The sequence below is a fragment of the Haemaphysalis longicornis genome, unplaced genomic scaffold, assembly GCF_048455015.1.
Source record: "Haemaphysalis longicornis isolate Haplotype H1 unplaced genomic scaffold, Haemaphysalis longicornis Haplotype H1 scaffold_7, whole genome shotgun sequence".
NCBI lineage: Eukaryota > Metazoa > Arthropoda > Arachnida > Ixodida > Ixodidae > Haemaphysalis > Haemaphysalis longicornis.
In genome coordinates, this window is record NW_027526422.1 from 24589901 (window position 1) to 24616803 (window position 26903).

At 46.6% G+C, this 26903-nt stretch overlaps 1 protein-coding gene across 4 annotated transcripts in view; it reads left to right on the forward strand.

Moving 5' to 3' along the window:
* Nucleotides 1–3671: 3671 nt before the first annotated feature.
* Nucleotides 3672–26903, forward strand: part of LOC144144821 (rab GTPase-binding effector protein 1-like) — a 60677-nt gene continuing 37445 nt past the window's right edge. For 2 of the 4 annotated variants that reach the window (XM_077676328.1, XM_077676332.1), the window contains exons 1-8: nt 3672–3876; nt 9405–9530; nt 13008–13341; nt 15708–15828; nt 18104–18316; nt 19300–19435; nt 20587–20778; nt 21601–21776. In XM_077676328.1, the coding sequence (XP_077532454.1) occupies nt 3828–3876; nt 9405–9530; nt 13008–13341; nt 15708–15828; nt 18104–18316; nt 19300–19435; nt 20587–20778; nt 21601–21776 (1347 nt within the window). In that variant the 5' untranslated portion in view covers nt 3672–3827. The remainder of the gene's footprint in view (nt 3877–9404; nt 9531–13007; nt 13342–15707; nt 15829–18103; nt 18317–19299; nt 19436–20586; nt 20779–21600; nt 21777–26903) is intronic. The other 2 variants (XM_077676331.1, XM_077676330.1) reach the window with 2 other exon arrangements.

Consider the following 26903-nt stretch of genomic DNA (forward strand, 5'->3'; position numbering starts at 1 on the left):
TATTACCGATGGCAGTGCTCGCTTCGTGAAACATTGGGTATGCTCGACAGAGTCACAAAAGACACTGTCGCTTATGTCAGTTGACCAGTTTAAGCTCAATGCTCCAGATAGCTGTGCAGCAATAACCGACATAGTGCGCGCAGCATGAAGTGGTGCTTCTATGTTTACGTGTGCGTTCGTAACTTCTATTGTTTACAGCAGCATCCTTACTGCAATAATACGCATTAAATTTAAGCGCATATACCTCGTTCTTGGCGCTCTTTGCCCTTGTTGGCCTTGCGCCATTAAACACCAACCATCATCATCAGCTCATTCTGCAGGCCTACAATAACACCTGTTTAGCTTGCGTTGGACTTTGCCGGCAGCAGCCAGTCGCGCAGCTGCCCATACAGGGATTTATACATACTTTCCCAACACCCCCCCTCCCAATACCCCCCAGAAGGATTTCGACCTCCCCCCCCCCCCCCCCCTCCAAAAAAAGAAGAGAAAGATTCCACAACCACGAACACCCTGCCCAGGGATTTATTAGCTGTATAGACAGGTTTGATCCCATTCGATTAAAAAGAACAAAAAAGACTAATACCTGGATCACTAGAGATATTATCCACACTAAACGCAAAATAAAGAGATTACGCAAAAGACAACGCCCCTCTGAACAGATTTCACAACTACGAGCAGCGTTAAAAATCCAAATCGCTACGTGAAAAAAAAAGGTTCTTCAATGAAACGCTTTCTGGTTTCTTGCGCACTTCGCTTAGAAAATTTTGGCTGTACTTGAGCGACCGGAAAGAAGCGATTGAACATATCGCGGTTGTAACTCAGAAACAGGATATAGCTAATGGTTTCAATCGCTTTTTCCAGTCTGCATTTACAAAGATGGCATTCACGGATGAAGATAAGGAAATGGCCCTTACTTGCACATGCGACATGGATCCAGTTTCATTTGATCAAGCGGGCGTGTTTCAGCAGCTACTTAATCTGAACGAAAAGAAGCCTAATGGACCGGGTGGAATACCAACTGTGTTTTTGAGGCGGTATGCGGAGTGGATGTCGTTTTATTTAGTCATTATCTTCAAAAAATCACTCTTGACACATTCGCTTCCAAAAGACTGGCTGAGCGCCATTGTGAAGCCGGTATTTAAAGGTGGAGATAGGACGCTTTTTATCAACTACAGGCCAGTGTCTCTGACATGTGTTTGCTGTAAGGTTTTTGAACACGTCATTGCCAAAAACATGGCTATTTTCTTGGAGACAAATGGGCTGATATGTAGGCGACACCACGGGATCAGGCAAGGGCTTTCCACGCTGAAACTCCCAACTGGTTGAAACTCTCCACGATTTTACCGCTGCTGTAGATAACAAAGAACAAGTCGACGTGGTATGCATAGACTTTGCAAAAGCCTTCGATAAGGTCTCGCACCATAAATTGCTCTTCAAGCTCAAACAAAAAGGCGTAAACGAAAATATCTTATAGTGGATTGAGGCATACTTAACGAACCGCAAGCAGCTGGTGCGAATTGATGAGTTTGAGTCTGAATCTCTTGATGTTTATTCCGGTGTGCCACAGGGTTTCGTGTTGGGCCCATTGCTGTTCTTGGTGTATATAAATGATGTTGTTGACGTTGTTAACCCTCCTGTAAAAATTAAATTGTTTGCTGATGATTGTTTAATCTATGCCCCAGTGACGTGTGCGAATGACCAAAATGTAATTAATGATTGCCTTGGTGATTTTCAAACATGGTGCGATAAATGGGAGATTAAAATAAATTATTCTAAGACAATATATACGCACATAACTAACAAGAAACACGTGCTACCATTTACCTACAGCATTGGACCTAATTATTTACCGCAGGTGTGTGCATCTAAATATTTGGGAGTGCATATTACGAATCACTTGAAATGGCGTACACATGTCGAGAAAGTATGCTGTGCCTCTTACAGAAAACTGCGTTTCTTGCGTGCTAAATTATCGAAAACTACGAAAGACGTCAAGCTGCTTGCATATAAAACATTTGTGCGCCCTGTTTTATAATATGCTTGTGCTGCCTGGAGCCCCCACCAAAAGGATTTAATAGGTAAACTGGAACGAATTCAGAGACTTTCCGCACGATTGATATGTTCGAAGTATAAAAGAACGGATTCGGTTACCGAGATGTTAAAACTAAGCGGTTTGGAATTTCTAGAAACCAGGCGACAAAAGCAGCGCTTAAAAGTATTTTTTCAGATAATGCAAGGTCAAATAAAAATAGATAGAAGAATTTACGTACACCCACCGAATAAGCTCAGCAGTCGGATCAACCATGACGCCGCAGTTCGCCCCTTCGGTGCTCGCACGGACGTCTTTCGTATTTCTTTTTTTCCCGATGTCATAGAAGCATGGAACAAATTGCCGCGACATATTGTTGAAAGTTCTGACGTTAAGAATTTTGAATGTGCTCTTGATGTTTACTTCGCCGAGAAATCAATATGCTATTTTGTTATTGTTCGAAGTTGCTGAAAGTATCAATGTCTGTATTTGCTTTCCATATCTTATGCTTCCCTCTCTGAAATAAATAAATAAATAAATAAATAAATAAATAAATAAATAAATAAATAAATAAATAAATAAATAAATAAATAAATAAATAAATAAATAAATAAAATACCCCCCCCCCCCCCCCCAACCGCAAATCGAAATTCTGGATAAACCCGTGCGCCCAGAATACGTCATGGGTTCTAGTACGGGAAGTGAGCTAGTGGGGAGCATGGCCATTCTCTTTTTTCCTAATTGTATAGCTTATTTGAGCGAAGTTTGCGTTAAAAGTGATGTCGGTGTTAGAAAACGTTGTGGAAAACTGTAGCAGAAGTTTTATAGCCACCCCTGAGAGAAGGAGGAGCGTTCGTGCAAGTTCATAGCTACGAAATTGTCTCAAGGCGCACACGGCAAACTGCCTTTATCAATGCGTTTTCTTTGTGCTCCATCAACTCATTTCCAGCATGGACACGTTGACTTGCGTAGCAATTTAGGTCAGGTTCAAAAAATACCACCAGCCATGGGTCGGGGGCGGATTCTAGGAAGTGGTCCTTGATGTGATAACTTAGTTTGCTCGGATGTGCCATAATAGTGGCTCTGGAAATCGGAAACACTGCATCAGTGCCTACAAGATCACTGAGCAGCTTACAAGAGAGACGTTGCGGCACATCTAGCTTTACCAACTTCTCTCTGATCTGGGGGAGGAAGGGGAGTGGGGGAGGAGTTGACAGAAACGACCTTGCGCGGATTGCTGCACAACTGCGAACGTGTGATAGATAGGCTGAATGGACTCCAAAAAGTTGGCGAGTTCCTTTTGTGTGTGTGTTTGTGTGTGTGTGTGTGGGGGGGGGGGGGGGGTTGGTATCGCGTTAGGAGGATGTGAGCAGCTTGCCATCGTCCTGTTTGGCAGTGTTTGGATCCATACAGTTTCTTACACATTTGCCAAAAACTTTGTGTTTGGATTTGGCGGGGTATTGTAGCGCCATCTATTTCAATCCGAAACCGGAATCTCTCATGTTTCTGGAGCGGTCGTCTCTTGTTTAATACTTTCTGGTCCTAAACACGATGAAAAAAATTACAGGACCACAATTTATGCCTTACATCACAGCCGATATAAATCAGTCAGCCCAGACTGCTTGCTCAGCTGACCGGAACAGACATCTCGGCAGCCCAGATGGCAGTGGGAGCGTTTGTGAATTTTTTTTTCGTCTCCCATTGAGAACTTCCGCTATGCGGAGTGTGCACCCGAAAATGAAGTTACGAAATTTTGTAGTATGAGTTAGTCGTTTCGTCCTAATTCTACCGCTTTACCATGGACGCTAAAAGCATGGATCATCAGTCTGCAAATGGAGACACGGAAAGTGAGTCACCTGTCATTTCTTGAAACTGTCTTTTGAAGGGACCCTTAGGCTTAAACTGCAATTTGTTGACGATTTCCGACCGAATGGTTCGCCCCCAAACCTCAGGTAGCTTTAGCAGTTGCAATTTACTGACGTTGGGCCGTCCGCTGTCGTGGGAATCGCGCACAACAAAATTTTATAACCTGTCAACAATGCGCAGCGTTAGTTAGGTTTTTTCTCGGTTCGCCTTTTGGGTGACTTCGCGGTGCTTGGTATTGGTCTAATCAAAGTGGTCATCAGCTGACTGAAAGCTCACAAGTGCACTGTGCACGGACCGATGTTCCGAGGCTTTGGGCGTCGGCACGCCATACGCTCCATTACGTTTTATTATTGTCTCTCTATCGTTCGAAAAGCAAACAGATAATATCCAGGGATCCGTCGTGGTAGTTACCGCGAAAGGATTCTTGCACTTAAAGCTCTGACGCATATACCCCCTCTTTTTTGATGTCTAGCCTCATCAAAGCTCCATTACGTGTCGCGTAAGAGTATGTTCACCGGTAAGAGCTCTTCTGGGGCGCTAGAAACTTCCACTTCGAAGTCCACACATTTAACAATACCGTGACGACATGGTCACCAGTTGCATAGCATATTGCTCAACCTTGCGCCGTAGGAAGCATGCCGACGTCGTTTTGCTTTTGGGGCATTACGGAGGCCAGTCCGTGTCATCAATTTGAGTGCTGAAGATTGGCTTTGATGCAACCTCAATCGTTTTGCGGCTGATTCATACCTCTAGGTACGACTAATGCCCGTACGACTGAGTCACTTATTAAAGAAAACACGACATATTGGAAGACGTGATTGGCTTACCATTCCGCCAATTTTGTTCTGGTTGCCTTGAAGTTGTCAAATTTATCTTGCGTAACAAAGATTAGGCGGGTGACCTCCGTAAAGCCCTTATTTCTCACAAACAAGCTGTGTTTTGCGGTATATACATTGTTTCCTCTGCTTGCGTAAAAGACTTTGCAGTTGCTCTGAAAGAAGGAATAAAAAAAACTGATGCCTCAAACACAAATTTGTTCACGTTCTTTTCCCGCTGACGTAAAGCACACCAAACTGCGTAACGTCGGTGTCATGCAAAACAAGCAAGGGCTTCAGCCATGATTCCTAATGAATAAAGGGGTTGTTAGCACCATATCTTATTTCATACAATCCACTGCTGTTGAATCCTGGGACCCAAATTTTACGCCCTCCCGGTCCCAAGGGAAAATCCTCAGGCACTGACTGCACAGTTACCAACTCAGTGAAATGGTAAAATGTTGCTGTTGCTAAAAGCAGGCCCTGAAACTTCTTGCAGACAGCCTGCGAAGGTATGACAAGTGATAGTTCATCTTCATTTGCTACCACACCCACTGCTGCTATAGATCAAGAGGCCCTGGTCCCTGACCAAAACAGACTATAGTTAATTCCACAAGCTGCGTGCAGCACTATGGAGGCTATATTGTTGCCGACAGTCCGCCTACTTAGGGTGCCTAACTCACTGTTAAGGAAACGACAAAAGAGGCGCCGGGGCCTTGCGCTTCCACCTGCCGAGAGGGGAGAAGGAAATGTCCTTTCAAGGACCCCTTCACGGTGAGTTAGGCACCCTCAGTGGGCGGACTGTTGAGAACAATATAGCCTCCACATTGCTGCACGTAGCTTGTGGTATGAACTATAGGTTGTATTCACTGGCAAGGTGCACTTGCAGGCAACCGTGTGAGTGCGCCCTCACTAATTACGTCAGGCTCCGCGGGATGGGGGTACTTCACCATGCTAAGCACATGATGTGTGTTGGACGTTTTAAACTCTACCCCACCAAACTCAAAGTAATGCCTCGACTCCAATGTGAGTGCAATTAATAACATCTCTGTTGACACCACCGTGGAGAACTGGTTTGAAACAGAGCAAAGAATACACACCGGTGTTTTTTTCTTTTCTTCGGCGTGTGGCCGCAGTCGCACAAGCCGCGACATGTCCGTGGCGCTTCGGCCATGTCCATGGCCGTTTCCAGTGTTTCCAAGCGAAGGAATTGACAGCTAAACTTTTCAATGAATACCACCTGTAGTTATACATGAGTGCATGGTACATCCAGTTTAACTTCCTTTGTCTTCAGTGCATCCCTTGGTCTTGATGTATCGTGGGTTGTCTCTACTGTGTCGAAGGCAGGGTATAAGGTCTGATAACAGTGGTGTTAGGAAGAGGGTCAAAACACGCATTTGAGGATGAATTGCTCGTGGATGCATGCAAACGTGACCGAAAATTTGCCAGGGGGGGAGGGTGCAGAACACTTGAGTGGTCTGTGCAAGCACCTGTGCAGTTTATAGCCAATTTCATGCTCTGCATCACCAAGCTAACTCAAATTTGAATTAGATTGCAGGACAAGCATTCAGTATTCATGGGAGGTCCATGCGAAATATACTGCTTTAACTACACTGAAAATTTCTACCTCTTGAAAACCAGATTTCCACGTAGTCTGCCAAAAAGGACGGCCAGATATGAGAACAGGAGAACAGGAACGCGCGTGTGCACGGCGCAAACAACCAGCAACAATTGAGGATTTTGAACCTGAAATTAAGAAGAGTGCGGCCGTTACGGCCAGGCTGAAGTGACGTTGCAGTCGCCGAGCAAGCGGCCGGCCAGCCAAAGCAAACCTGCGTGCAACCGCATTGTGCACACGGCAGCCCTAGAAGAAGAGCACCCAGCGGAGCTTGATCAGTTCTCCTAGCTGGCTGGAGGATCAAGCAGCCGGCCAGTCAGGATGTCACTTCTGCTTCATGGCCGTTCGCACAGCCCGCCAGCAGGTGCAGCGCGTCGTCTGCTACAGAGTCATTTTAAATGCTTCTGATTAACAATGCATTTCACAAGGCGGTCAGTCATGTCCTATTTGGTTTTGTGGTAGGTACTGTATGTGGAAAGCAAATTTAGCCGTTGTGAAATTTGATTGCAGTTTGCGTTTAAGGAGAAAAAATGTAATGGCATAGCAAAGAAGAGCGGAAGAATGTGATAAGTTGAGTAAAGGGTTTTCATGGGTATCGCCTGTGATCAGTGAAGTCACACTGTGTGCTAAAGCTTCTAAAAAACCTTGTGAATTTGCAGCGAGGCTGCATATACAGAATATTTGTGCCTGGTCTTGGCGCTTAATGGTGAAGTCAAAAATAGAATATGAAGGGAACATGAGCAGTGATTTTAAAACGTGCATGAAAAGGGCTCTATGTGCCCTTTTCAATGGCACCATGTGCCCATAACAATGCAAACATTGGACAAAACAATAAAGACGGTATGGAGGCTGATACTGGAAATGAAACATTTAAGAGTGTAGCTTTGAGTTGGTATGGCATAGTTGCATAACTGTGTAAATTGTTAACTGAAGGCACACATTGCTGTGTCTGTGCCTTTCCCTGTTGGTATATCATGCCAGACCAACTCACCCACACTGCAGATGCAGTGAAAGTGCAAATGCTGCAATGTAGACTCCAAAACGCAGATGCCGAAGTAGTAAATTGCAGCGAACAGCATGCTACGATTTACTGCTAAATGCAGTGTAGGGGAAGTGGTTCAGACATGAGCTGTTATAAACAAAATGCTTCGATATTTGCTGGCGTGACAGTTTACAAAAAAAGATGTTCTTGCAAAATTAACAGCAGTTGTGCCTTAACAAGGACAACCGCAAATGGGCATGCCTTTCCGTAGCAAGACTTGTGAATACATCGCTAGCAGGATAAAGTATATACATAACCAATGGGGCAGTGTGCACCTGGCTGACATATTTCTACTCCCTATGCCTGCCGCAGGAATGGTGTTTGTTGTTTTGTTGGAATTACGCCACTTAATTTTTTTTTCATTAGGAGTGCTAGATTGAAAGCCCGTAATTATTACGTGCTTATTGTAGTATGACCAGTGAATCATGTAAAAGGTACAGCGGACCAGTACATCCTCTCGGGGGAGGGGCCTAGCGGCTCCGTTTACATACGAGAGCACAGGACGATGATTGCCTTCCTTCTTTAACCCACGCTTCTTCACACAAGTGATGCTTATGTTATGAAGGGAGCTTACGGCAACCGAAAATACATTTGAAAAATGTAATATGCATACTTAAAATAGCAAAACAGGGCTTTATGAGTAAAAACTGGGCAGTTGACTTTGCATTGCCCTCAATGAAAGCTATTTTAGCTTTATAATTTTACTTACAACTATTTTATTTTGTTAATTAAGTTCTATAATTTAATTTTTATGTAAATTTCGTTAATTTTTTCGTTTTATTTTGTAAATAACACACGAAAAACGTTTTTCCCCCCATAATATCCAGTCACAGGGACTTCCCAACCCACAGAGGAGCTCACGCAGCACAAGCTGTTAGTAAATGTCTTACATCAAAGTTGACTTTGCAATTGGTTTAAGTTATTTCCTGAGCTGCCGCTTGAACATTTGACATTTACTTTGCTTTGGGGAGTTGTCAGAACAGATGCCTTTTTTTGTCTTTAATTTTTCTGACTGGGGTGGATTTTTTTATATTGAATGACTTTTGTACGAAACAGTAAGGTGTATAAGCTAAAAAAACAGCGGCTGGGGTGGCTGTCATAACAGAGCTTGAATAGTGCACACATTTGGCATTTAGAAGGGACTCACCGGAGGTTCTCTAATTTTTGAACCAGCAGTAATATGCCATTAACTCGAATTTTTAGATTTTGGGTAAAAAATTTTAGTTGAGCAGAAAATTGGGTAGCAAAACTTTCCGAGCTCAGTCCTTTATTGTAGATAAACAGCTTATACGTCGATTCACCATACGTAAACTGTGTTTCCTATGTGAAGCACAGCTGCGCAAGCTTTTTGCCTGAAAAGTAAAATGATAAATTGACATCAAGTGCTCCGATAATACAGGGGTATCTAGCCGTAGGGCTTTCTAAAGCAGACAGTCGGCAAGCAAGTATTGTTAAATGTTTAGTCTCGTATAAATCACTTCAGACAGAAAAATGTCTTGCAGGTTGTTTGCCTGGCATTCAACTCTGTTGTAAGAAAGAAATTTCAAAGCCGCTGCACCGGCCTTATGGTCAAATACAACTGAACTAGAGCACAAACAATGGTAATTGTAAAGTGAGACTGCTACCGAACAAAACCGGAAGGAAAAAAAGTTGGGACAGAGAAACCGGGAAGCCGCCAAGCTAGGCCCATTCCAAAGGCTTTGCAAAACACCAAAGGCTTCGCAAAACAAAAAAGAACAGTGGAAAATAACGAGCGAATGTCAAACATCCTTGAACCTTGATGTACGCTTCCTGTTGTGCCTGCATGTGCTCATGCGTGGGACATTTTTTTTTTCCCGTTTGTGTTGCTTTAACTTTACTGCCAGAGTTATCTCTCCAGGAACGGCAGTTTGCAACATCACTAGCTTTCATGAGTGGTTGTTTGTCCAAACTTTCGCCCACCCTGGACTCAGAGTTGAAATTCCAGTGATCTGAGTTGAAATTTCGAGCCGAGTAAGTGCTCACTGTGGGGGCCCTGCGCTGCAATCACCGCAGCCGTTCCTGTTCCAGATGCGGAGGAAGGGTCGCTGTTGCTCCAACTACGCAAGGAGAAGGAGACCATGGAAACTGAATTCGGACTCAAAAGGGCAAAGTTCAAAGAGCTCTTCATGCAGAAAGAAGGTACGTCATCGTCTTTTCTACCCCTGAAGGTGACATATCGGCAGGGGGCTGATCGGCCTAAGCCCTTCCAGTCGTGTAGAGCTTTCCACTGACAGCTCGTCTGGCTAGTATAGCCCTTTCTGCCGTGGTGGTGTCAGTTGACACCATCACATGAAAACGCCTAGAGAACAAAACCAGAACTGCTCGTTTTTGGGGGGAATTGTTCTTCATTAATGCCTATTGTGATGGATATCACTATGGTTTCATTTTAGTGGAGCTGCACGCTACGAATAAAAAGAAGCTCCTCCGGTGAAGACGAAGTTACGATGTTGAGGCCAAAAAAAATGGTGGTCCGAATTTTATTCCCAAGCTTGTGAATCTATAAATAAATGCATTACGAAGCTCATTTCTTGTTTGTAGGTTCATGTAGTCATAAAGTTTCGAAAATATGTGAAAGTGATGTTTCTGTTTGACAACAGAAACGTTTTAATTGCCAGATGTCCTAATTAATTGCCTCATTAATAATTCTGTTATTGCTTGCACTTCCAGCTCTATTTTTTGTTTGAGGACCTATGGCACCCTAACTTTAAGAAAACACACAGAAAACATTGTTCTGCTTGAAATAAAAAAAATCAGGGCTGAAAGGGATAGCTTCGGGCACACTAGTGCCAAATGAAAAAGGGATTAGCACACAGAAACTTGCCGGTGGGAATCTGTGTTCTAGTTCCGGGAGTTTTTAACCGGCTGACTGTCTTCCATGCGCAGTTCCTTTTAAAACTTCCTTAGTGGCGAAAGTCAGGTTTGCCACATGTATTGCAGTAAAAACATTCCTATGTATTGCCGTTTTTGTTTTCCTGTCATTGAAGACGGGGCGCTTGTCACTGCTTGTCCTTTGGCTGGCTGCCCAGTGACCAAAGAACAAGCGGACAGTTTGTTTGGCATGGGAGAGCAATAAATAAGTGCAGCGCATGTCTGTTATTCAATTGGACAGCAGGCGTGAGCTCTTTACGACTCTGGCACGCATCGTTGGGCGGTAATAAATTATCCTAAGGACATGCTGTTTTAATACGTCATGCTTCTAGTGAAAGCATAAATGTCCAGTCAGGGCAAAACTTTACCAAGAAGTTAGAAGTTATTAATCTTCCTAGTTGAAAAACAGGACCAAAAAGAAAGATTTAGAGACTAACCTGCACTTTCATATCAGTGTTTTTATTTTTGAGGCTGTTGCATTGCCCGCTTTTTGAGTACTGCGTGTGTGTTGTTTATTCTATGGTGGGCAGTTTTAATTTTATTGTTCTTGTGAAATCCACATGAATGTTGGAGTGAATTTACTTAGCATTTCTTTACTTGGGCATTCTCGCAACCTCATGTGTTCAAATATTAAATATGATTTCTTGTGTGGAACTAAACGGTTCTACTATGTATGGAAAGCATACAAGTGGAGTTTTAAAAGCAAGCTGTGCAGAAGTTTGTGTGCTTATATGAATTTCTCCGCTGTACGGATATCACCATGCACCATGTGCTACTGCTTGACGAGTGGATTTTGCTTCGGAGGACCTGACTAAAAACGCAGTTGTGTGTTTATATAAATTTCTCCGCTATGCAGATATCACCACGCACCATGTACTGGTGCTGTACGAGTGGATTGTAGTGCAGGAAGACTTGACTAAGAATTCACTTCAGATTGCTGGACACTACACGTTGTTGCTAAGCACTTATGGGTGATCATGAGTCATATGTGCTTGTGAGCAGCCTTCTAGGGCTACTCAAATTTTTTTTTTTTCCGAAGAATGACACGCGTTACTGGATCTAGTACAAACTGTATGCTGGGTGTGTTATGCAAGTGCTTACAGTTGGTGCCAGCTTGAGAACTTGAGAAAATGTTCAGTGTCACCCTTACATTTCCTCTTTTAGACACATCAGTGCTATCTGCTCATTAACTTCTACAAAATGTTGAAGGTATTTTGTGGGCTCGAAATCCTCGCGAGTGACAACAACCCGTGTAACTTACCACCATTTCTTCTTATTCATTCTGTTATTGTCCAAATGGGAAACGCAGCAGGCACTTTATATTTCAGTCTTGTCCCCTCGAGGATGATCTAGGCCCGATCGACGAGCGCTAGCGTCTCGACGTCAGCATTAGTTCGGCAAGCTTAATAAAAGTTTATTCAATCAATTGTCTGCCCCTCTAGCCCAGGACTAACATGGCACGTCCAGTTCCTTATTGGTTTATTCAAAACACAAAACGCAACAGAAAGAGTTTTTCGAAGTGAAAACTTGTATTAAGACAACATGCTCATGCATGTGAAAGGTCCGGCACCGATGTTTCCTGCTGGCATAGCTGCTCAGTGCATGAGCACAGGTTGTGGAATGGGACCTGATCAGTGGCCGTTGTCCTTGTGGTGCAGTAAAATGCAAGGGGGAAAAAAAATTGCAAAAACTCCCGAGTGGGTGTGGTGACAAAAACTATTTGGCTTCACTTCTACATGCATGCGTTGCTGGGAAGACATTTTCCCACTTGCCATATTAATGGTGCGATACCAAAGCAGGAATGCCCCCAGGGCCTTTTTCTGATAACCTGTGTAAGACCCCACAAATCCCTATTAAGGGCTATATGCGGGGCTCCTTTAAAGTTGGCTTCACTATTGTACACAAATGCATGGGCGAGAAGATGTTTTCCTGGAGCAATGTAGGTCTTGTATGGAAAACGAAGGCCCCAGCAGCTTCTATTAGTAATAGCTTTTTCGTATGGTACGAAAGTGCGACACATAGAGCGTTACAGACGGACAGACGTGAAAATGCTCACGCATTTAAAAAAATGCAGGAAGCTCACACTAACGCGTAAGGCTTGAAGGTAGCGAAGTTGTACATAACTTTCACAACCATCACGACAGTTTCAGTCCATGATTGCAGCCACTTTGCTCCTTATTAGATGCCGAATGACCTTTACTCCATCATTGTGGCTAAAAGTGTGAGCTTCTTTCATTTTTTTGATGTACATAATAATCATTGGACATCACCTTGGAGGGACGTACGCTACGATGTCTTTCTTGTGCCGAGCAAGTGTTGCCATGACTATGGCGAATGCCGGCGTTTTTTTTTGGCCAGTCTTGGTCAATCTCCCTTAGTAGGTCTACTTGGGTTGATAAATGTGCGCTGGGGCGCTGGGCGGTCGCCGCGAGTCACGGACATATGAGCGCTCGGCATTTTCTAGGTTTTTTTTAACTTGGCCGCAATCTTGGCCAATCTTCTTAACTTAAGTGGGTATGCCTGACTTGACGAACATGCGCAGTGGATGCCAGGCGGTTGTTGCGAGGCCTGCGCACATGAGCGCTAGTCTTTTTTTTTTTTTTTTTTTATTTTGGTTTTGTTAACTGCAGGGCGGTCACAGCGAGGCCTGTGCTCACGTGCACACGCTAACTGCAGACACGAAAAACTACAATTTGCTAAACATCTTTGCTGTTATCAAAACGTGTCACGATGGTGTTGGTGGTGCAGAGGAGCTGCAGGCGGAGCGTGAGCAGCGGGAGTCCCTGGCGGGGCAGCTGCGAGCACTGCAGGGTGAGCTGGACGAGGCGCGCTCGCTGCTGCTGGTGGCCCAGTGCGAGCAAGAGAACGAGCTCGAGTCGGAGAGGCGGCGGCACCGCGAGGAGCTCGCCTCCCTGCAGCACATCCTCAAGGAGAACGCCCAGGAGGCACTGCGCTCCTCGAACCGCTACGAGAAGGAGCTCGTGCGCTGCCGACGGCACGCCGAGCGCCTCGAGCAGGAGCTGCACGACCTCAGGGCAGCCGCCGGCCAACAGCAGCAGCAGCAGCAGCAGGGGCCTGACAAGTAAGTCTGCCATCCAGAGTAGTCCTTCCTCTTGTTGTGGGGGACGTTTGCGACTCCTGTAACGCGAGCTCAGTGTCAGCGAGGTGCATGAAGCATAGAGTGTCATGTATTTACTAAAGAGGAATCCAGTGCAAGTGTCTACGGGAGCCATGCTTTAACGAGCATGCCATCACATATGGTGGAGAATCGTTCTAACTCACCCTCTGCTGTGGCTCAATGGCTAAGGTGCTGCGCGGCTAATCTGAAGGACGCATGTTTGATACCAGCCGCAGTGACTGCTTTTCTGATGGGAGTGGAAAACGGAAACGCCCGTCTGTCGAGATTTCGGCGCTCGTTAAAGCTTCCCGTCTGGTCAAAATTAATCTGGACCCCTCCACTATGGCACACCTTGTAGCCCAGGTGTAACTTCGGTTTGGTAAACCCCAGAATTTTTCTCTCTTTTTTTTTTTTTTTTTGCATAACTGGTGAACAAGTTCAAAGGTCGCCTGTGGCTGCGTAAACTGTAATTATTGTCCTTAAAAGCCAGTGCAAGATATTTTAGTATTGCAGTCCAACCCTGCTAATACGTAGTCGGCTGGAAACGACGTTTAGGTTTGCATTAAACAATGTACGACTAACCGCTAATGCCAGTTCAGCAACTACTTACTGGCCCGAAGAGAAATACATGTTGCTTTCAAACACACACACTCGATGAACTTTATTTGTGGATAGGCAGCAAAAAATACGTCATCCTCACTTTCTGACATGGCGGACTTGTTGCGATGTCGGCGTCTTCGAAGTCGCTGAGGCTGCGAACCAGTTTGTCCATGAGGCCCCGCTTCTCTGCGGAAGCTCGCATGACACTGGCGGAATGAAGGAAAAAAATTCACTTTTGTGCGGTTACTTCTTGAACTGGATTGGATTGGGTTCGTCGGTGACAGCGAATTCACACCCCCTACCGGCAGCTGCTTCGCGTTACCACGAGCTGATCTCAAAGGCCATGCTTTTGTGGGCTGCGATCGGCAAAAGCTGTGTGAGCAAGAAATACGTCATGGGGGCCATGTTTTAACGTCACTATCGCTGGCGACTGTCGCCCAGGCGTTGCAGCTCAAGCATGGAATGTCTGCGCACGTGAGATTTTGCCGATTTTATGCCTGTGCATGTAGAACAAGAAAGAAAATAGTATGCACTGGCCGTTTGATGGGCAATGAGCGGCTATGGCTTTTAAGCAGGCAGCCAATACATGGGATTCAACGGGGGCTAAGTGGGGGAATCATCGAAACTATGTTTAAATCGCAAGTACACATTAGGCGGGTATGTATTAACGAGGTTTGACTTTATTAAGGTACAGCTAACAAAAAGCTTCTTCGACGAATATTTTTAAAAGCTTTCCGGAACTTGAACAAGAAAAAAAAAAACAATGCTGCCCATTTTGTCTTTGTCGTCAGGGGCCATAAGAAGGCATGTCGCAAGCTTGACCAAGCAGGAGTGTAACACCTTGAGCTGTGTATGTGGTTTCCATGACAACACGCGATTACAGCAACAGATAACTCTTATATACAGTGGTATGAAACTCAAAGGCATTAAGTTGTACGTACGGATGCCGCTGTCGCTTTGCTTCCACCTAGGTCACACGACTGTTTATTTTAGCAGTGACACTTGCCTTTGGCATAAACAGTGTCAGGGGTGATAAATGAATTTTGCTAATGGGCAAGTTTTGCAGCCTTAGTTTTCTTTGTTGTAGTTGCATCCTTGCATCCTTGCAACACCATATAGCTGGCCTGGTGTTGTGAATTGGTCGCTGTTTTCTATTAGCAACACAGGAATTGTATCTGTTTAGATTACTCCGATTTCTTGCCAGCTACTATTACTGCGTAATGGTTCTTTCCCTGCTAGAATCCTTAAATGGCGATGAGAGTTTTCATGGAAGAATAACAAGGGTTAAACGATTTTAAATGAGGCTTTTTCATAACGGATTATTCAGTCTTGTCAGTGAGCTATTGTTATCCTGACTAGATATATAGCAAGGCGTACAGTGGCAGAATGAAAAAAATATGCATATATACAGTCAAGGTTCTAATCCCGCTGCCCTTTTTTTCTGCATGGGTGGATTCATTTGTGTGTGATGTCGGGTTGATGTGTCTTTCTCTGGAATGCTGGGAAACGGGAATGATTCTCCTTTCTGACAGTTCTCTTTCATCTCTCTCTCTCCCCCCTCTCTCTTTGTCCTTTGCCATCCGGGCTCCTTTCCTCCTGATGTGTGCACCTCTCTCCCGTGCCTTGGTGTGTCTGCTGCTCCCGCGTCTCTCCTATTCCTCCTTCTCCTCCTCCTCCTTTGTTCTTCCTCATCTTCCTCCTGCTCCTGTTTTGCTCTTCCCCCCACAAAGGGAAGGCGTGCTGGCGGTGGTCACCAAGTCCCTAAAGCAGAAAGTGGGCAATCTCAGTCCTAACCCGTTTTCCTCTTCCAGCGACAACACCGTCGAGAACCTCGAGGAAAGCATGCGCAAGGTAAGGGGAGGTCCATGTCTCTTGCTTGCATCGTCTGCCCTGTCTTTGTCAGCTCTGTCGCATCAACTTTTGCCAGATCAGAGCTGCAGCAGTTGGTTTCTCATCGAGAAGGATGATGTTGGAAAGTGAAGTCTTTATACAAAACATCTAAGCCTTTAGCACACGTGCATTTTACCTGTACACAGATACAGCCGAGCCTCGTTATATTGCAGTAGTATCAGGTCAGTAATTTAGTTCGTTATATCTGAAACTTGTTGCAACAGTGGAGCTTAAAATTGGTTCAAACCCATTGATAATCTGGCTCCTGCAAAAATCTTGATACAAATGCAATATTTCAATCTTTGAACCTACTATAAACAAGGTAACTGTTATCATTCTCCTTGTGGCATTTCAAGCTGAGTGAACGAGAACATGAAAGAGGAAGTAGCTACAGAACAAAGTTGATTTGACAAAACAGGCCTGCGTTCGTACTTTTTCGAGGAAGGATGATATCTTTGTCTGGTGGCTACTCACACCACTGAGCAGGATGAAGTTTTCCACTATGTCCACGAACAAAGGGTGCCTTTTCTACTTCTGCTGTTTCGGGCGCCGGGAGTTTTTCCAAATAGCATCTCAGCCTAGTGGTCAAATATTTTGTTGTTATAACCGATAGTGTGCATGGCTCTCGCAGTTTCACTTTCGTTATAAAGGAATGAGTGTCATTGAAATGAAGCGTGACCAAGCAAAGTTCAAAAGTAGTTCACCATGTCTGATAATTCGCTATATCAGTGTTCGTAAAAACGAGGTTCCATTGTGCTTGCTGTCAATGAGCGCAGCTTCAGGTTTATTTGACTGAATAGCTATGCTGTTTACGACCTGAGGCTCTACCATGTCATTCGCCTTCTTATGAAACATGGCGGCACAGTACTGAGCGGTTCGCTGAAGGTCGCTGCACTCTGATGCAATTTTATTTCATGTTGGCAGCTGTGGCTGGACGTAAGTTGCCCGTGCTCATTTCTGCATCCTTGCTTCGTAAGGTGACAGCCTGCGGGTTTGCCATTCTTTGCTATCACGAGAATATGTCTGTCCAGAGCTTGGCTTCGTCCGAGGTGCTGACTGAATTACTGCTGGTAAAAGAAGGCACTAGTTTTTAGACCCAAAGTCGCCAGGAAATTTTATTTCGTTTACAGCTGTGGCTGGACGTAAGTTGCCCCCTATCGTTTCTGCATCCGTGCTTTATAAAATGACAGCCTGCGAGTTTGCCATTCTTTGCTACCACGAGAACATGCCTGTCCTGAGCTTGGCTATTGTGTGGGAAGCTGCTTCAAGGCACTAGTCTTTAGATCCAAAGTCGCTGAGAATAATCTCCTAAGATGTGACTGTATTTGCTCTTTTTAAGCAAATATCTTTTTTCATGTTTCTGACCTTTCTTTTTCCTCTTAGAACTGTTTTTATTGTAAAGTATTGCCAGCACCAATATCCATGAATTGGTAAAATTTTTACATTTTGCTACACCTGAAAGGTAGAGATGGCTAGTGCTGAGTCGTCAGCAACTTGTACTTTGCGCAACTTTTTTTGATCAGAATGTTAGTTTTATTGCCAACGGCAGATGAAAATGTCACAGAAAAATGCTTCAAATCCAGTGTTTCCCCTTGAATGAAAACTTGCTCTTGGCAAGCACAGTACTGCTATGCACCTTCTCACCTCATTTGTTTTAATCTGCAATTCTGGCCAGATTTTCTATATTGCATGAGTTGGAGCACAGATTTGCAGGTTTTCTGCATTTCTTTTTTTCCCTGGCACGAATGTTTCTCTTGAAATGAAATGAAATGATCAAAGACCAAGATTTCGTCATTTACAAGATTTCACAGTTTACTGGCAGGTAGACTGCAAATTTGTCTCCCCAAAATGTAAAACTGGCCGCTTATCTTGATAATTGCAAAACAGCACAAAAGTGCACCCTTGCCAAATTTTCTAGGCTGCAAAGAATTCAAAGGGACTACTGTTGAAGTGTGATTGAATTATTATGTGACAGTGAGAAAGAAGGGTGCATTTAACAGCTGTCTGGAATCAACAGTTGATCTTCACTCGAGAGGCAAGCTCCTATCTTGAATTTTGGGGGATCATCTTACATAGCCTATAAACTTTTGGCAAAGACTGTACGGGAAAAAAGTGAGGTCCCACAGGGCTGGCGAGTTGAAATGTGTGATGTTGGCAGCAACTGCAGGTGTGTCTGTGGCGCCCCCTCTTCCTTCTCCTCCTCCTCCTTGTTTTCCTCCTGCTTCCCTGGACGCAGGCACAGGAAGATGCAGAGATGCTGCGCTCGCTGGTGGTTCCCCTGGAAGAGGAAATCAAGGCCCTGAAGGACAAGCTGCGCTCGACGGACGAGCAGCTGCACGTGTACGAGGCGGCCTTCACGGGCCTTGTCCACGGCCTTGGGTCCGGCACCCTGAGCGACGCTGTGCGGGGAAGCTCGCCCGCCGAAGTGCTCTCCCACCTGGACGACAAGGTGAGGGGGGCCACACTTCTGCTGACGGCTTGTTCTCTTCGTCATCAGAAACCGCCGCCTCCCACTGCAGGTTGAGGACTTCTTTTCCGCAGGGGGAAATACAGCAATTTCCCCTGGATGTTCACCTCGCGCTCTTCCGTCTAGTTCTCTGCTTGCCTTTACTTGTCACTGCATCTCTTTGCAGCTGTATGAGCCTTCTCAACTTTAGTCCTTTCTCGTGTCACTAACAATTTTTCAAGCACGAGCTTGTTTCCTAGTGGAGTGCGGTTGCTTGCTATCCCTATCAAGGTCATGTGGTGGCCAAAGAAGGTGGAGGCAGCCTGGCCAATGAACATTGTGGCTGCATCAGACAGTGGGAGAAAACAGTGCTTTGAAAGCCTTTTTGTTTTCATGAGGGCGGAAATTTATGCGGTCCGTGCGTGCTTCTGTGTTGACAAAGTGTACTGTTGGGCGAGTTGGTAGGTCATTTAAAAAAAAAAATGGCTACAGCGCGATAAGAAACAAGGACACAGAAAGATGACAAGACGAGTGCTGACCGTGATGACAATTAGTGTAACTAGGATTGAAGGGTGCGAGGTTAAACAAGAAAAAGAGCCCGATGAATTAGAAATAAAGCCTAACAAAGTGTACTGTTCAGCGTGTCAGTGCTCGTCCCATCGTCTATGTGTGTCCTTGTTTCTATTTGCGCTGTAGTTGTTTTTTTTTTTACTAAGAACTACCAACTCGCTCAACAGTACACTTTGTTAAGCTTTATTTCTAGTTCATCGGGCTCTTTTTCTTGTTTAACCTCGCACCCTTCGATCCTAGTTACACTAATTGCTGTCACGGTCAGCACTCGTCTTGTCATCTTTCTGTGTCCTTGTTTCTTATCGCGCTGTAGCTATTTTTTTTTTCTTCTGTGTTGGTCGAGTAAAACTGGGGTGTGTGTGTGTTGTAGGGACTGTTCTGACCTTGCGTATTGTGTGTGTGTGTGTGTGTTGCAGCTGAACAGCCTGTGCAAGGGCCTGCAGGCCGAGAAGGCATCGCGCAGTGACCTCGAGATGTACGTGGCGGTGCTCAACACCCAGAAGACAGTCCTGCAGGATGAGATGGACCAGCTCAAGAAGCAGTTCCAGGAAGGTGAGCCCGCTCGCTTGCTCACCCCGTCCTGTGACTCTCGGAATCTAACCCGTAATGCCCGATGCCACTGTAGTGGTTGAAAAGTAGATTGGAAAGAGTAAGGTTCTCATGACCTCGCTCCTAGTGCTCTGAACACAGAATTATGTGTTCTCATGTTTGTTTGAAAGGGGAGGCAATAAAGTGCTAAAGGTTCATTGGCACTTTGCTCCCTGCCTGTGTCGCTGTCACTTATTTATTGGAAGCACTCCCGTGTCAAGTGCCATCCTGTCCTGACATTCCCATTCAGCCTCTGCTTTTCCCCCTTAATTTTCTCATGTAAACAAAATCACAAGCTAAGTCAGTGACATTACATACCATGTTATGCAGCACCTTTCTGCAGGAGTTACAGAGCGGCACTCACGTGATGCTTAATGCTGTACTCCAACGCCTAGCACAAGCTGCCTACTTGTTGATTCTGTTACCGAATCAAAAGCCGCTTGTTTTTTGCTTAATTAGGTATTTTTATGGTTGGAAATTAATTAAGCGAAGGACAATGATCAGTGAGTGGGAGTGTTTGGCTGCAGTCTCATGTTTCCCACAGGTGGTATGATACTGCTGGGGGATCTGGTTGGCATACCTTCCATTCGAACATCCACTCTTTTTTCCGGGAGTTTCTCACTGTGCAACAGGGTGGTTTCTGCATGTGGGGTGAGGAGATCCGTGCTCCAATGTTTAGCTTGTGTACACTGGCGAGGCAAGCATGCAGGCAACCATGGGAATGCGCCGTTACTGGTTACGTCGGGAACCGCGGGATGGCGGTACCTGTCAGTGCTAAGCACATGATGTTTGTTGGACGTTCCAAACTCTACCCCACCAAACGCAAAGTAATGCCGCAACTCCAATGTGACTGTGATTAATAACATCTTTGTTGACACCACCCTCAAGAATTGGGTTGAAACAAAGCTGAGACGCACGCCGGTTATTTATTTATTTTTTTTTCTTTCGCTCTCTCTTTTGTGGTGTGCGGGCGCACACCACAGAAGCCGTGCCATGTCCATGGCACTTTGGCCATGTCTGTGGCCATTTCCAGTGTTGCCAAGCGAAGAAATTGACAGCTAAGCTTTCCAGTGGATACCATCTATAGCGTGTCGCTCACTGCCCGTGCGGTGCAGTGTGCCAGCTGCTGGAGCGGGAGAAGAAGGACCACCGCAGCCTGAAGCAGACGTGGCAGCGGGCCAACGACCACTTCCTGGAGGCCCAGCAGGCGCACGTGCGTGACCTGGCGCGCCTGCAGGCCGTGCTCACCAAGGACCAGCAGAGGCTCCTGGCACGCACGCGCAAGGACGAGGAGGCCAACGCTGCCGGTACACACGCCTCCTCCGGGCATCAAAACAGGGAACTGGGCAAGGTGGTCTGCGCTCATCTCTGAAAAAGCGCAAAAGAAAAAGACACACGGATGAAGGCTGAGGGATGTTTGTTTGTCTTGAAACATTCCTCCGTGTCTTTTCCTTTTTGTACCTTTTTCAAAGATTCTTGCGGGGAGGGGCATGCATCCCACCAAAAGCAGTGACAGTGCAAGGTGTGTGCATCCTCGCGGTTTTTTACACACGAGGCTAATAACAAACAGAAATTCGGAGAGAATGGAAGGGAGTTTTAGGCACAATGTGAATGAACTTGCTGTTCAACAGTAGGGCAGGTGGCACGTACAGCCACTGTTATTGTTTTCTGTTTTCCATCCTGTTACTTATCCTATTTTATATTCTGCTCTGTTTTCCCTATCTGTTAAAGTATTCATTAATTCTGAGTCTGCAGCTTCCATTTGCCGACAGGTATGCCGGGAAATCTTTGTTTACAGCGACCACATTCCATTTGTTATCTATCTACAGGAACTGCGTCGGTGTAAATGCTGCTCAAATAGCATTTTCGAATCTCTGGTAAACCAAGAAGGCTGCTGGTAGATCATTCACTCCTCACTCTGTTCTCGCTGCTTCTGGGAAGACTATTGTGTCTCACTTAGAACTGTCTGCTACTGAAGTTTTCCTCGAGGCAGTGACAGTGAGCTGCAGCAATGCTCTTTTCTAATCCAGGGGCGAGACCTCTGTCTTAAAAACTTGCTTGCATCTTCTCTGACTTGCACGTGGTGCCGGCAGAGTGCCCTGTAGTGAACACAGATTCTCCCCTTGCAGGTGCAGGCCGGGGAAGGCTAGTCCCCTGCTCGGTGCAGGAGCCAGAGCTGCAGGAGGCCCTGCATTCTGTCTCCCCCCTGCCCTCGAGCAGCCCCAGGCCTGGGCCCAGGTTTGCTGCCTTGGAGCACCGCCTGTTCTCCAAGGCCAGCAGTCTAGTGGGCAGGTCAGCAAGCGAGGTGAGCCTGGCCATACAGTAGAGGGTCGGGGGGTCGTGGTACATTAGGGGGGCCATAGGCGATAAGCTAACAAAAACATCAAAAACATTTCTCACACTAGGCTTGCAAGTTGTCGTGAGCTTTTCAAAGAAGTACTGAAGTTTTTGAAATATTCAAAAAACTTCGAATGGTCGAAGTTATTTGCGAATTTGAAAATTAGGAATTTAGGAATTCAAACTTCAGGTTGCATTATTTATGCGGTCAAAATGCAGTTCAAATTCAAAGCTCTGAGGCGGCTTTAATACTACCGTATTTACTCGCATAACCCTCGCACTTTTTTTTCGGAAAAGTCAACGCGAAGATAGGGGTGTGAGAATTATGCGGGGAAAAAAAAAATCCGGTGCCCAGTGTTGCCAATTTGCCTTCTGCCAGTCCCGCTAAATGTAGCGGTCGTTTTTTGTATATGTAATCTCAGTGTTGCGAACAGCAGCTATTTCTTTTTATTTTATTATTTACAACGTAAACAGTCTCCCATCGATCAGCGATCATGAAATTGCCGCCTTTGCTTTCTTGCGCGCGCCCTATCTCGTCGTCGTCATGTGCGTGCCCTACTCCAGTAACACACATTGAAGTCGGTGACGCCGAAGTGCCTGCCTGCGGCGCAGTTGCCGTGTTCGATCGCGTACTCTATCACTTTCAATTTGAAAGCGGCATTGTAGCTGGTGTTCTTCCCCATGGCGAAGCGGCACCAAGCACAAAACAAAGAGATCAAAAAGTTCTCAAAATGGCAGCGAGCTATCCACCACTGACGCGAGTGACTCACCGACTGCTGCTGCTCAACGACGGGACCACGACGGCGACACGACGACAAGACAGCGGGCTGCGCTAACGCCGTGTCAGGTTCGGGACAATAATAAAAATATAAGAAACTGTGGAAACGAGACTTTCTGTTTATGTAACCCGAAACCCAAACAAATACACACAGCAAACAGAGATAAACTAAAGAACAGCGGGAACTAATAAATACTGAATAAAGGTGAAAAAGCGGTATGGAACACGGTAAAGAGTTCAAGCAAACGGGGAAAAGTCAAAGTCCGGAAGTCAAGGGCGACGACTAAGTACAGGAATGAAATGTCCCAAAATATGTGTTCTCTGTGGGGACGGGCTTCTCCTACCTCACGTCCCAGTAGTGGTGTTGCGGTTTTGAAACGTCCAGGTGATGTCGTGGCGGCGGTAGTCAAGCGCGCTCCCAGCTCCCGTGGCGTAGTGGCCGACGCAGTTGCCTTGGGGCGCCGCGTTCTGTCACTGAGGCCGGCGTGACGACTTGTGCGCGGGGGTGTCTTGGGAATGCGGTTGTGGAGGACGTTTCGGGGCACAGCACGGGTCCGGTCGCCCGACCGCCAAGCCCCCAGTCACTCTCCACACTTCGGAGTTCTCCTCTGGCTCCCCTCGGCCGCCGGCCGCCCTCGTTGGCCGCTTCCGATTGGCCCGCGCCCGGCGCAAGCTCGTGCTCTAATCTCGAGCGCTCATCGCCGTAGCCCAGGCAATGACCTTGGCGCCGCGTGCCTTACGTAGTCTTCTTTGTCATCTTCTTGCTGAGTTACAAGTGTTTTCTTCTTGGAGTAATGTTTCCTGTGGTCATGTGATTTCTTCGCATGACACGTCCCCCCACTCAAGCAATTTTCACTGAAAATGTTCACACTCCACGCACAGTTCAATATCACTTCACAAAAGTGTTCGCACTCCTACAACGCACAGTTCAACAAAACTTCACGAAACTGTCGGCGGAACACTCATAATATAGCACGCCAACTCACTTCCTAGTCTTTAACAGCATCATCATACTAACCAACGGCACTCAAGCACAACTTAACCCACATGCTGACCAACTGTAGTCAAACTTCCTGAAACTGAACGTATACCAAATGAGCGCCAAGCCAAGAAAACAACATAGCAGTGCTGTTGGGCGTGTTACAGTGGACTTGGTGGCTTTCGGCGTTTCGAGTAAAATACTCTGCTCGGATACACAGGGAACCACTGGCGTGATTGACAGCCGCCTGGATCGTCATCGTAACCGGTATTCACTTGCTCTGTGGCTACGTCTATTCTCCGAAGTCTCGACGTGGTACAGTTACCGGGCGATCCTGTTTCTGGGCTCAGTGGGTTTGAACTCCGGGCCAGATCCTCAAAGTCTTGTGCCCCTCGAACATTACCAATGACCACATCGTACAGCGGAGATTTTAGACAGCTTACCAATGCAATTCCAGTGAAAAACGGTGACTCGATAAACACTTTCGCTTCTGGGGCAGTGACACATGTTCCATTGGCTAACTGTAACATGCAAGAGGTGCCGGTAAGTGCCGCTCTTGGAACGAGAGACTCGCGAACGATTACTGTGTTAGTTCCCGTGTCTCTTAAAATGATGGCCGGCTTGTCTTCTACTCTGCCTTTCGAAACAGGCATTTTATCCATTCCTGCACGGACGTCTAAGACGGCATTAGCCACCCTCCATTTTCCTTTCCTTACACCACCCGGGCCGGGACTATCCTGCTGTTCAACGTTACGTTCACTTGTCTCTGGGTTTCCTCGTTGTTCCCCGTTATTATCATCAAAAATTAACAAGTGGTTCTGCTTTTGGGCATCCATAAAACGGTCAGCAGCTGTCGCGGTCTCAGAGAGTGTTTTGCACTCCCTCTCCCGTACGAACATCGCGAGTTTTCTGTGGCAGTTAGAGAGAAGTTGCTCAGTGATTACCAAATCAGCGAGTTTGTCGAAGGTTTTGTCAATGCTAGAGAGCTCTACCCACCGCTCAAAATAACCTTTCAGTCGAGCGGCGTATTGTTTAGCGGTTTCGTCCTTCTCCGGCTTCGAGTGACGGAAGCGCTCCCTATATCCTTCTGCGGTGAATCGAAAGCGCTGCAGCAAAGCAAGCTTGACCTGGTCGTAGTCTAGCGACTCTTCTGGGGACAGGCGCCCGTAGACTTTCAGTGCCTCTCCGGTAAGACACGTGCTGATGGCGATGGCCCACTTCGGCTTAGGCCAGCTTTGACTTTGGGCTACGCATTCAAACCGTTTAAGGTATGCGTCGAGATCATCTCGAGCATCCTCAAACGGCGGCAGGAATTTGCGTGCGCTGAAGCTTTGCGGAGTGGCAGCCTGAGCCTGACCAGTGGTTTCTCCCTCGCCATCTATTTGGGCCCCCTCTCCTCGAGCTGGATTGAGTTCCGCCAAGCGAATCCGCAGCTGCAAATTGCGTTCTTCGACTTCTGCACGAGCCCGCTCTTGTTCGACTTTCACCCGCTCGTGCTCGCGTTCTAACGCTCTTTCGTCGCGCAAGTGCTTCTGCTCCGCCTGGACCCACTTCCTCAATTCCTCGCCACTCAAGGCCAAGCGTTCGCCCATGGCAATGAGCTCCCGTGTGTCCATCGTGGGTTTTATGGGTATTATAAAACGAACTGGTCTCGTCCTGCCGTGGACGCCAATTATTGTCAGGTTCGGGACAATAATAAAAATATAAGAAACTGTGGAAACGAGACTTTCTGTTTATGTAACCCGAAACCCAAACAAATACACACAGCAAACAGAGATAAACTAAAGAACAGCGGGAACTAATAAATACTGAATAAAGGTGAAAAAGCGGTATGGAACACGGTAAAGAGTTCAAGCAAACGGGGAAAAGTCAAAGTCCGGAAGTCAAGGGCGACGACTAAGTACAGGAATGAAATGTCCCAAAATATGTGTTCTCTGTGGGGACGGGCTTCTCCTACCTCACGTCCCAGTAGTGGTGTTGCGGTTTTGAAACGTCCAGGTGATGTCGTGGCGGCGGTAGTCAAGCGCGCTCCCAGCTCCCGTGGCGTAGTGGCCGACGCAGTTGCCTTGGGGCGCCGCGTTCTGTCACTGAGGCCGGCGTGACGACTTGTGCGCGGGGGTGTCTTGGGAATGCGGTTGTGGAGGACGTTTCGGGGCACAGCACGGGTCCGGTCGCCCGACCGCCAAGCCCCCAGTCGCTCTCCACACTTCGGAGTTCTCCTCTGGCTCCCCTCGGCCGCCGGCCGCCCTCGTTGGCCGCTTCCGATTGGCCCGCGCCCGGCGCAAGCTCGTGCTCTAATCTCGAGCGCTCATCGCCGTAGCCCAGGCAATGACCTTGGCGCCGCGTGCCTTACGTAGTCTTCTTTGTCATCTTCTTGCTGAGTTACAAGTGTTTTCTTCTTGGAGTAATGTTTCCTGTGGTCATGTGATTTCTTCGCATGACACGCCGTCTAGTTGCGCACACGCGATACCGGCTCAAGGACAGTGCGAGTAGCGTGTTAGGGCGCCTGTTAGGGAGTAGCCATGCAGGTTGTTGGGGCGCCTGGATGGCCTTGGATACACAGCGCTCTCCGCCGAACGGAGAGGCGTCCGGGGAGGGCGCGCGTTGGAGAGCGCGTGCACCATGCGGGTTTCGCGAGCAGGCAACTTTCGCCGCTGCAAAGTTGGGGGTGCGAGGATTATGCTAGGAACCAAAAAATTTAAGTTTTGGTGGCTCACATTAGGGGTGCGAGGATTACGCGAGTGTGAGGATTACGCGAGTAAATACGGTATGTGCTACAGGTACCCTCAAGGTTCTCCTCACAGTGGGTGGCAGCGGAAATGCCGCCCACTGCTCCGCTTCACCGCCCACTACCTTTGGTAGGTCACCCACTACTCCGGCTGACCCATTTGAAATTCAAACCCGAGGAAAAACCTGGCCACTGTGTGAGAGCAACGGCAGCTGGACGCATCTCCCACTACCTGGTTATGTGAAAAGGAGTCTGAACAAGTGGCTTTGAAGTCCCAGAGTGCCAGCTGCATGCAAACATAGGAGTCAATGCTTGCACTTATCACTTCCTTAATTTGTTTAAGAGCTGTCACTTTTAACTACGCGGCAGCCCCTCAATGCCCGGTATTAGACCAGGGTTAGTCAATATTTGGGATAAAAATTTGAAACCCCCCCCCCCCTTCTGTTCTCAAAATGGCCACCTCTCAGAAATTACTGGGGAGAGCCCTGGGTACCCTATAAGGAGCTTGACCAATTATACTACTAATTAATTAATGTGGAGTTGCGTGCAGTAATACTTTGCCTTCAGTGTTTGTCTGTGAAAGCCTTTCGACAAGTATTTGTATTTTTCA